The sequence below is a fragment of the Eleutherodactylus coqui genome, chromosome 13 (genome assembly GCF_035609145.1).
Source record: "Eleutherodactylus coqui strain aEleCoq1 chromosome 13, aEleCoq1.hap1, whole genome shotgun sequence".
Lineage (NCBI taxonomy): Eukaryota > Metazoa > Chordata > Amphibia > Anura > Eleutherodactylidae > Eleutherodactylus > Eleutherodactylus coqui.
This window is the reverse complement of record NC_089849.1, coordinates 117,857,458-117,868,241: the sequence shown is the minus strand read 5'-3', so window position 1 is coordinate 117,868,241 and position 10,784 is coordinate 117,857,458. Positions and strand designations below refer to the sequence as shown.

General features: G+C 47.5%; 2 protein-coding genes across 2 annotated transcripts; one reads left to right on the top strand and one right to left on the bottom strand.

The window, feature by feature from the left end:
* The first annotated feature begins 1,149 nt into the window (after positions 1–1,149).
* Positions 1,150–3,337, top strand: LOC136587440 (uncharacterized). Its single transcript, XM_066586008.1, has 5 exons — positions 1,150–1,252; positions 1,831–1,924; positions 2,009–2,150; positions 2,293–2,443; positions 2,533–3,337. Exons 2-5 carry the CDS (start codon positions 1,874–1,876, stop codon positions 3,335–3,337), a joined length of 1,149 nt encoding a protein of 382 aa, XP_066442105.1. The 5' UTR covers positions 1,150–1,252; positions 1,831–1,873.
* Positions 3,338–3,508: 171 nt separating this feature from the next.
* On the bottom strand, positions 3,509–6,761 carry LOC136587439 (uncharacterized). The gene is made up of 5 exons (XM_066586007.1): positions 6,356–6,761; positions 6,101–6,204; positions 5,862–6,008; positions 4,828–5,152; positions 3,509–3,520 (listed from the first exon to the last, which is right to left on the bottom strand). Exons 1-5 carry the CDS (start codon positions 6,443–6,445, stop codon positions 3,509–3,511), a joined length of 678 nt encoding a protein of 225 aa, XP_066442104.1. The 5' UTR covers positions 6,446–6,761.
* Between the last annotated feature and the right edge of the window lie 4,023 nt (positions 6,762–10,784).

Sequence of the window (10,784 nt, the reverse complement as noted above, 5' to 3'; positions counted from 1 at the left end):
GCAATAAAAACTCTAAGCCTAGGGTCACACGGGGCGGATTTGTTGCTTATTTCCCGCGGTTGGCCGTTGCATATCCGCATTGCGGCCATTCCGTCGCGGTTGCAGTGCAATGCAGTGCGAATGTGTTTGGCCAAAATCCCGTTCTCACAGGGCGTAAAATTTTCCGCAGAGCCGCAGTGCGGATATGCAACTGCGTCGCGGTTTTGAAATATGCAGCATGTCCAATCTTTTGACGGTTCCGCAGCGTTTTTTTTTACATAGGGCCCCATGAACGCAGCTACAACCGCAATGAAAACCGCTATTGCTTGTTTTGCAGCGGTTTTCATTGCGGTTCCGCAGCAGATTGTTCGCATGAAAAAGAGGGGCAATAAAGTTTGTTCCCAGGAAGTGGTTCAGCGGCCATTTTAGCTGCTTGGCGCCATTTCAGCCAGGACTTGATGGAGACTGGAAGCAGGGAGCAGGAGCTCTGCCGGCAGAACCCCCCCACAGCGGCACCAGAGCCCCCCACAGCGGCACCACAAGAGCCCTCCACAGTGGCACCAGAGCCCTCCACAGTGGGCGTGACCAGAGGCCTCCACAGCGGGCGGCACCAGAGCCTTCCACAGCGGGCCCAGAGCCCCCCACAGCGGCACCAGAGCCCCCCACAGCGGCACAAGAGCCCTCCACAGCGGGCGTGACCAGAGGCCTCCACAGCCGGACCAGGGCCCTCCACAGCGGCACCAGAGCCCTCCACAGCGGGCCCAGAGCCCTCCACAGCGGGCGGCACCAGAGCCCTCCACAGCGGGCCCAGAGCCCTCCACAGCGGGCGGCACCACAGCCCTCCACAGCGGGCCCAGACCCCCCCACAGCGGCACCAGAGCCCCCCACAGCGGCACAAGAGCCCTCCACAGCGGGCGTGACCAGAGGCCTCCACAGCCGGACCAGGGCCCTCCACAGCGGCACCAGAGCCCTCCACAGCGGGCCCAGAGCCCTCCACAGCGGGCGGCACCAGAGCCCTCCACAGCGGGCCCAGAGCCCTCCACAGCGGGCGGCACCACAGCCCTCCACAGCGGGCCCAGACCCCCCCACAGCGGCACCAGAGCCCCCCACAGCGGCACCACAAGAGCCCTCCACAGTGGCACCAGAGCCCTCCACAGCGGGCGTGACCAGAGGCCTCCACAGCGGCACCAGAGCCCCCCACAGCGGGCGGCACCACAGCCCTCCACAGCGGGCCCAGAGCCCTCCACAGCGGGCGGCACATCGGATAACGAAGGTAATGCACTACTTCGCCTATCATTGCTCTTTTGCATCCTTTCTCTTTTGCATTGCAATGCATTTTTCCCGCCTTTTTCCTCCCTTGCTTTGCTGCACAATTTATGGCCTTTTCATCTTTTGCATTGCAATGCATTTTTCCCGCCTTTTTCCTCCCTTGCTTTGCTGCACAATTTATGGCCTTTTCATCTTTTGCATTGCAATGCATTTTTCCCGCCTTTTTCCTCCCTTGCTTTGCTGCACAATTTATGGCCTTTTCATCTTTTGCATTGCAATGCATTTTTCCCGCCTTTTTCCTCCCTTGCTTTGCTGCACAATTTATGGCCTTTTCATCTTTTGCATTGCAATGCATTTTTCCCGCCTTTTTCCTCCCTTGCTTTGCTGCACAATTTATGGCCTTTTCATCTTTTGCATTGCAATGCATTTTTCCCGCCTTTTTCCTCCCTTGCTTCTTTCCCCTTCGGCATCTGACGCGAAGATGTGAGCCTCGTTGTTATTTTGTGCAAATTGAAATTCTGCGCCACTGGGCACTAATGTTGTGTATGTAATGAAATGCAACCATTCTCTGTTTACTCACAGGACGAAAAAGATTTTCGGTTGTCGCAAAGGATATATCGGGAGTATGGCGTGGTACCAGCGAATGGGTATAAACGTTGCCAGGATGATAACATTGGTGAGTGTAGTGTGCGCTGACACAACCATATCCACCCACTTGGAATGCTATTCAACTTTTTTTCTTCTTTCCCCCCCCCTTCAGGTTGAAAGTAGGCCTGAGATATGGGACCCAGCCGAGACGGGCTACAGCGACCGAGATTTAAAGGCAGACGCCTGGCTATCGGTATGCACTGGCATGTATCCCGATTGGGACTCCGGAACTGCTGCCCTCCACAGTGAAATACGTAAGTTTACACTCCTGAAACTGCTTTGTTGTTTCTTCCTTGGATGTACTCAGAACTGTACTGCATCTAACAACACTCTTTATTGCAGGTGTCGGTGGTACTGCTTGTACCCTGTTTAATTGTCCTTTTTCATTATTTGCAGTTAAAGATGTCAAGAATCGTTGGCGGTCGGTTCGGGACCGCTACAAGAAGCATGAAAAAGATTGTGAAAAAAGTGGCATGTCGCCTTCACAAAAGAAATGTCCATACCAGGAGCAACTGCGCTTCCTCCGAACTAGTCGAGTGTTGCGCGCGTAAGTGCAAATAACTCTCCTAGCTCGGGTTCGATGTGGTGTCATTTTGAGGTTCTAGGTCTCTAATGTTACTCTTGTTTCGCCAACAGATCCAGCGGGAACATTGGGGCCGCGCCTCCCACGGACACCACCGCTTCACCTGACAAAGATGGGCCGGGACAGGAGCCGTGTGACGATGAGTCCAGAGAAGGTACCCCAGCCTTGGAGGACAGCCAGTGTAGCACGCCCGATTTGAACCCCACTTCTGTTTCTCCAGAAGTGGGGGAACAAATTGTGTCGTGTGGCAATACTACTGCCCCTGCCAGCAGAGCATGTGTTAGCAGGGTGGTGACTTCCGCGCGGGCCAGCCGCAGCGTTGCTGCTGGCCCGCGTCGGAAGAATAGCAAGGCAGATGCCACCCAAGAGGCGCTGTCTTTATTACGCCGTTCTGAGACGGCCGACCAGTGGGACACAATGGGTACAGCCATTGCGTCCCGCCTTCGTGAACTCAGCTCAGAGCGGCAGTGGACAATTCCGCCAGTTCTGTACACAGTGCTAGAGATTTTCGGATCGCCAAGAGCCATTGCCGATAGCACTGCCATTATTGTGGCAATGAAAAATGCAGCCTTTCCTGTTCAACACTCAAACCGCATGCTGCCTGCACCCCAATCTTTCCCTGATCAACCGCCCAGGGTTTCTAGGACACCGGTATACCCCATGCACCATGGCTCTCCTGACACTGGCTACGGCGACACTGCCTCAGGCGGTTCCTCATCACAAGCGTCATTTCTATCACTCATGAATAGCCCTCTGCAACAGACATCGCAACAGTCCACCTCACGACTGTGCACGCCACCAAATGCATCTCAATGCATTATAGGAGAAAACTCTTTTACTTATACAACATTGGAGTAATCGCAAACGTTGAGTTTGGGATAACTGCAATGTCCTACAGCAAACCATCGGAAAGTATAGGTTCCGTGGTGCTGTTGCCGTGTCTGCCAATGCACGGATTATGCTGGTGTCCCAGAAATCCAACGGATGGTCATGGGAACGATTGGGGTTGCAAACATCGCTCACTCCCAGCTAAGATGTGCTCTGCGGCAAAAGAGGCAAGGCGCACTAATTCCATTACGGCAGTGGAACGCACGTAAATTTCTTTGCGGCCTGTGCTACTGTACGAGAAGGACTGCCTTTTTTTTTTTTTTTTGTTTTCAATTTAACGCTGCCTTATTGTCCTCCAAGGTTGGGGTACATCACTTCTCTTGACTCATAGTCCTTTCTTTCCCTATATTTATTTTCATGTCTGTCTGTTTCCATGCTCGCTCTATGTTTGTAACAGGAGTTCGAGCATGGAAAAAAAAAATGGTGATGACAACAGGGCCATTCTGCGTGCCTGTTGCCATCATCATTTTCGCTTGCGGCATGACCGGCAAGTGTGGCCAGAGCTATACTGCTTGTGGATTGGCCAGTGAAGGAGAAAGTTAGTTGTATTCAAGTAGTGGTAATTGGTATGTGCGCTGAAAAAAAGTAGACGGCTCAACTAATGCTATGTTTATTTTGCACAAAATAAAAAACCATCATTGTCTAACCAATTCCGTTTCTTTACAATGCAGATTATATGTTTTGTGCGCCAGAAAAATTTGGAGAACAATCTTTTTTGTGAAATATTAAAACATTTTATTATGAAAACTGTTTAACACAATTTTATTGAAGTTTTTAAATTAAAGGTGGAGGAGTGTCCTTTTGTGCCTTCAATAAAATACGTATTTCTCTACGCAGTTTGGTTTCCGCTTCCTTCTGGGGCTGGGCGCCGGGGGAGGGTCACACTGCAGTTAGGGCTGCACACCACCGACACAGGAGAACTGCCATGGCACGGTGCCTTCGTGACTAAGGAAATAGTCAGTGAAGAGTTCGCGTACCTGCACTGCAGTAGCAGGCGTCCTACCTCCCCCCCAGTTGATGACCGTGTCAAAGGCAGGATCAAGTTCTTCGACATCTACCTCTGGGCGATAGTCCCGGAGGTAGTTGTGAAGAACACAACATGCCTTGACAAGGTCATCAACTGTGTTAGGGTCTACTAACAGTGTAGTCCCTAGAACTCTCCACTGACTCACCATAATCCCGAAGGCACACTCAACCACACGACGTGCCCGGCTCAGCCTATAATTAAAAATCCTTTTCCGGGCATTCAGTCCTCTCCGCGGGTATGGGCGCAACAGGTTTGGCATCAACGGGAAAGCCTCATCCGATACCATCACAAAGGGGACTGGATGTGTGGTTCCCGGGAAAGGTTGTGGGGCTGGGAGCGTGACGCCATCTCGGAGAATTTGCATCCCAATCTGTGATGTTCGCAGCACCCGAGAATCCCCAGTGCTGCCATAGGCGCCGACGTCGATGCAAACAAATTTGCTATGTGCATCAGCCACGGCCATCAGGACAATTGAAAAAAATTTTTGGTAATTGAAGAATTTGGAGCCTGAGTGGGCTGGCTGAAGCACACGCACATGTTTGCCGTCGACGGCGCCTATGCAGTTAGGAAATTTGGCAACATCTTGAAAGCCTGCTGCAACACGTTGCCAAGTGTCCTCGGTAGGTGAAGGCATCACGATGGGCTGCAACTTCTGCCAGATGGCGCTGCATGTGCACCTCACAATTTCGGTGATGGTTGATTTACCAACACGAAATTGGAGATGCAGGGATGCATAGCTCTCTCCTGTGGCCAAGAAGCTGAAAAGAAGCAGAGAAGAGAAAAAAAAATTAGTACACAATGAAGACTTGCATTACATCAACACTTCTATGTATGCAGTATTCAGATATTGTTCTCAACACGAAATAGATCGGAGAATGCAGAAGAATTCGTGTGAAGGAAATAAGATTTGCAATTGAAAGGTATACATGGGATGTGGGGGGGGGGGGGGGGCCGTGAAATTCTCACTATCCATTCCACACATGGTTCAGATTTCCATTCTCCCCATCCCAAACAAAAGGGGAGGGAGAATGAGAAAATGAAAACATGTTCCTGCTACACTCAGAAAGGTAACTTGGTCCCGTTCACTGCCGGTGCACAAAAAAGGTTGCCCAAGTTTGCTGGTCTGGTAAGTTCAACAATGTAGCTTCTGACAATGTCAATGAAGTCAACCAGCCACAAGATGATGCTGTTCTAATGCCACGCACGGGCAAATAAAGACCCACCCGTCCCGGTGAGATCGGGGTAGCCGTGCAGGTGTCATGATGGGCGTGGTGCTAATAACAGGGGTGCTTGATAGCCCAGCTGTGAAAAAGCAGTGTGACGTAATGCTATAGCATTACGTCCTACTACCGGAGCAATCAGTGCATAAAAAAAGGTACCGCGCAAAAATCACAGAACCAAAAAAAAAAAAGGAAAAACAAAAAAAAAAAAAATAACTACAGTGACACAATAAGAAATGTAACTTACCGAAGGGTGATGAGCAGCCTTTCTTCTGCAGTGATCGCCTTCCTCATCTGCGTGTCCTGGTAGGTCAGATCCCGGCGCACCAGCTCCAGAAGGCGGTCAAAGGCCTCCAGAGGCAGGCGACAAAATGAGACGAACTTCTCAGGATGGCTGCAGAGAGAAAGAGAAAGGGAGAGCGGGCTAAAATTAATAACAATTCAGAGTGCAACATCAAACCTATTCCCATGCAACACTTCACTTACTTTTTAAGATCGTGGTAGAGGCTCGCAAAATGGCCCTTCGTCCCCCTCTCGGTTAGTAGGGGATGAACCCAGAAACGTCTCTGACGCCGGGAAGCACGATCAGTCTGAAGAAGAATAAGCACATGAATTTTTAAAGCACATTAACATGAATTAAAGCACATGAATTTAAAGCACATGACTGCAATTACACTCTAGTCCGCAGTGCATAAACAAACAACAAGGAAACTAAGCACACAATGACCACAAATCGCTCACCTTTTCAGATTGTTCTCTATCCATCATAAGCACAAATGTAATCAGTCTGCGTCGGTATGCGCGGCTCAGACGGACTGTTGCTCGGTCCATGTCTGCAGAGAAAATGGCCACAAATACAAAGCTCTTCCTACCCTATGCAGAAATGGGTGGGATCGATGACCTCACAGGAAACAGTTTTTTTAAGAATCTGCACCTAGTAAAATACGCAGGCAAATCTGCAAGAAAAACCGCGCCTCTCCAAAAATAACCGCTGCGGTTTTTTCCGCAACAAAGGGCCTGCGGATTTACCGGCGGCAGAACCGCAGATAAATACGCGGTCAAAAACGCGTCTTAATTGGGCCATTGCATGCGGATTTGCCGCAGAAACGGAAAGGTTGCGGCAAATCCGCAGCGGCAAAACCGCGAACTTTCAGCAACAAATCCGCCCTGTGTGAATCCAGCCTAAAACCACTTGTGCTCTGACCCTTCTTAAGTAATCATTGACAGTAAAGAAAGGTGTCCAGGCCCCTCTTAAACTCTTTTAGCAAATTTGCCATCACCGCGTCCTCAGGCAGAGAGTTCCACAGTCTCACTACTCTTGCAATAAAGAACCCCCTTCCTTGTTGGTGTAGAAACCTTCTTTTCTCTAGATGTAGAGAGCGCCCCCTTGTTACAGTCCTGGGTATAAATAGATGATGGGAGAAATCTCTGTATTGACCCCTGATATATCTATACATAGTTATTAGAGCGCCTCCTTGTTACAGTCCTGGGTGTAATAGATGATGGTAGAGATCTTTGTATTGACCCCTGATATATTATACATAGTTATTAGAGCGCCCCCTTGTTTAGTCCCTACATCCAATCTCTTGCCCGAACATGTCAGCTGCACCTCAAGAACATTGCAAGAATCCGCTCTTTTCTCACTGTGGACACGCTGAAAACGCTCACTGTTGCCCTCATCCACTCTCGGCTCGATTATTGCAACTCGTTGCTGATCGGCCTCCCCTGCACCAGACTCTACCCTCTCCAATCCATCCTGAATGCAGCAGCCAGGCTCAACTTCCTGTCGAGCCGCTACTCGGACGCCTCTGCCCTGTGCCGGTCACTGCACTGGCTGCCCGTTAAATACAGAATTCAATTTAAACCCGCTACCTTAATCCATAAAGCCCTCCACAGTGCAGCGCCCCCCTATATTGCCTCCCTCATCTCAATCCATCACCCAGCCCAGGCTCTCCGCTCTGCTAATGAAACCAGACTGAGCGCCCCTTTAATTCAAACTTCTCATTACCGCCTCCAAGACTTCTTGAAAGCAGCACCGGTCCTCTGGAACGCACTACCAAACGCTACCCAGGCAATCCAGGACTCGCAGAACTTCAGGCGTGCTCTAAAAACGCACCTCTTCAGGGAGGCATACCGTATACCCTAAACAAACCCCTCTGTACTCCGCCTGATAACATGCTCCCTGACCTACTGACTGCAATCCCTGCTAGCCATCATAAACCGCTCCTGCAGTCATACTGTTTCTGCCGTCACACGGACAAATGTCTGACCATTGTCTGTGTGTATAGCATCCCTCACTCTCCACCTCGCCATACCGTGCACATCTCCAGCCCTTTACCTTCTGTATCACCTCATTACTTGTAGTATGTAAGCTCGTTAGAGCAGGACGCTCACCCCTATTGTTTCCATCAGCTGATTACTATGTAACCGTGGTTCTGTAATGTTTGTACTTTTGTCTTTCTGTATTCCCCCTGTCTATGTAAGCGCTTCGAAATATGTTGGCGCTATACAAATAAAGATTATTATTATTATTACAGTCTGGGGTATAAATAGATGATGGGAGAGATCTCTGTACTGACCCCTGATATATCTATACATAGTTATTAGAGCGCCCCCTTGTTACAGTCCCAGTTTAAATAGATAGTAACATAATATATTAGGCTGAATGAAGACAATGTCCATCCAGTTCAGCCTGTTTCAACCTCTTTGTTGATCCAGAGGATTGTTACAGTCCTGGGTATAAATAGATGATGGGAGAGATCTCTGTACTGACCCATGATATATCTATACATAGTTATTAGAGTGCCCCCTTGTCACAGTCCTGGGTATAAATAGATGGTAGGAGAGATCTCTGTATTGACCCCTGATATATTATACATAGTTAGTAGAGCGCCCCCTTGTTACAGTCCTGGGTATAAATAGATGATAGAAGAGATCTCTGTATTGTCCCCTGATATATTTATACATAGTTATTAGAACGCCCTCTTGTTACAGTCCTGGGTATAAATAGATGATGGGAGAGATCTCTATTATCCCCTGATAAATCTATACATAGTTATTAGGTCGCACCTCAGACATCTTTTTCCTAAAGTGAATAACCACAATTTTGATCACCTCTCTGGGTATTGTAGTCCACCAATTTATTTTTTTTAACTTAGTTACCCATCTTTGAACCCACTCAAGTTCTGATATGTCCTTCTTGAATATTGGTCCCCAAAACTATACAAAACACTAATGTCTATATCCTGTAATATCATAGTACTCTAGAAAGACATCTAGTCCCCTCTTAAACCCCTCTATGGATTTTGCCATTACCACATCCTCAGGCAGAGAGTTCCACAGTCTCACTGCTCTTACAGTAAAGAACCCCCTTCTGTGTTGGTGATGAAACCTGCTTTCTTCTAGACGTAGCGGATGCTCTCTCGTTACCGTCGCAGTCCTGGGTATAAACAGATCATGGGAGAGATGATGTAGACCTCTATTAAATCATTGTATTTGTATTAGAACGAGCAGATGTAAATAAATGCATTGCATCACATACATATCTTTCACAAATTATGAATACAGTCGACAGCATATATTTACCATTATCAATGCATAATTTTCATTTTTAAATTTTGCATCTACTCCTCTGCTTTTTATAATTATTTATTGTTTGCAATCAAATCAGCCCTATGTATGCCAACTCCTTGGTCGATGGAGACCATGCTTGGGCTTGTAAATCAGCTTTATAATTATTGTAACTAACTTTTTAACATTAACAATAACTTGGCATCCTTATCTAAACTGTATTGAGGTTTCATTGCTGATGATATTTCAACCACAAATCGCATGTATCCATATATTTATTGTATCAATTGGAGCAAATCGGACACACAATGTTCTGCCATGCAGCTTACAAATTCTTCTAGTTTTGGGGGTTTAGGAGACTTCCAGTGTTTTGCTATAATTGTTTTGGCCATCATCATGGAGTGGCCCGTCAAGTATCTGATTGGGTGAGATAATTCACTAAGGTTAGATAACAGAGCAAGTTTACGTTTTTGGGGGAGTTTTGTTTTTAGTACTTTGTGTAATAAATAAATCTTGTTATTTGTATAGCGCCAACTTATTATGCAGCGCTTTCAGGTAATTTTTTTTATTTATTACCCCACCACCACCACCAAGCTGGGTACTCATTTTACCAACCTCAGAAGGATGAAAGGCTGAGTTCACCTTGAGCTGGCTACCTGAATCATTCAGGGTTTGAACTTGCAACCTTCAGGTCGTGAGTGAGAGCTTACACTCCGCACCACACGAGGCTCTAATACATAATGTGTAATAAGTCAAATACTCCCTTCCAGAAGGGTATGAGCTTCAGGCCAGCCCAAAAGATATGTGACAAGGACCTCCTAGACCTCTTTTGATGAACCCCATGATCCTATTTGCCTTGGCAGCAGCTGCCTGACACTGGCTGCTTCAGCTAAGTTTTGCGTTAACTAAAATCCCCAAGTGCTTTTCCATGTCAGGCTTCCCTAGTGGTTTCCCATTTAGTGTTTAATGGTGACATGTATTTCCTACCCATGTGCACAACCTTACATTTATCAGTATTACACCTCATTTGCCACTTTTCTGCCCAATACTTCAACTTTATATACCAATCTTTTAAGCGGCACAGTATCAAACGTTTTGGAAAAGTCAAGATACACAAGATCCAATGACTCTCCCCAGTCCAGTCTAGAACTTACCTCCTCGTAGAAGCTGATCAGGGTAGTTTGACAAAAGCTAGCCCTCATAAACCCATGCTAATGTAGAGTTAAACAGCTATGTTCATTGATATACTGCAGGAAGGTATCTCTTAGTAACCCTGCAGACATTTTATCCACAATAGAAGTAAGACTTACCGGCCTGTAGTTTCCAGGTCCGCTTTTCATCCCCTTTTTGAATATTGGCACCACATTTGCTATGCGTCAATCCAGTGGAACAGACCCCATTACTATAGAGTTCTATATGTAGGAAATAATAGTCTGTTTATCACATTACCTACTTCCCTTAAAACCCAGGGGTGTACACATTGGGCCCGGCGATTTGTCTATTTGAATCTTTTTTAATGCAGCTCTGCACTTCTTCCTGGGTTAAACTAGTGACATTTAGTGGAGAGTTTACTTTGTCACTCTGCATTTTATCTGACATT

Coding starts and splice junctions, on each gene's coding strand:
- LOC136587440 (XM_066586008.1), top strand. CDS start 1,874: ATGGCGTGGTACCAGCGAATGGGTATAAACGTTGCCAGGATGATAACA. Junction 1,925..2,008: donor TTGCCAGGATGATAACATTG/GTGAGTGTAGTG, acceptor CCCCCCCTTCAG/GTTGAAAGTAGGCCTGAGAT. Junction 2,151..2,292: donor TGCCCTCCACAGTGAAATAC/GTAAGTTTACAC, acceptor CATTATTTGCAG/TTAAAGATGTCAAGAATCGT.
- LOC136587439 (XM_066586007.1), bottom strand. CDS start 6,445: ATGGACCGAGCAACAGTCCGTCTGAGCCGCGCATACCGACGCAGACTG. Junction 6,205..6,355: donor ATAGAGAACAATCTGAAAAG/GTGAGCGATTTG, acceptor ATTCTTCTTCAG/ACTGATCGTGCTTCCCGGCG. Junction 6,009..6,100: donor CTCTACCACGATCTTAAAAA/GTAAGTGAAGTG, acceptor TTCTCTCTGCAG/CCATCCTGAGAAGTTCGTCT.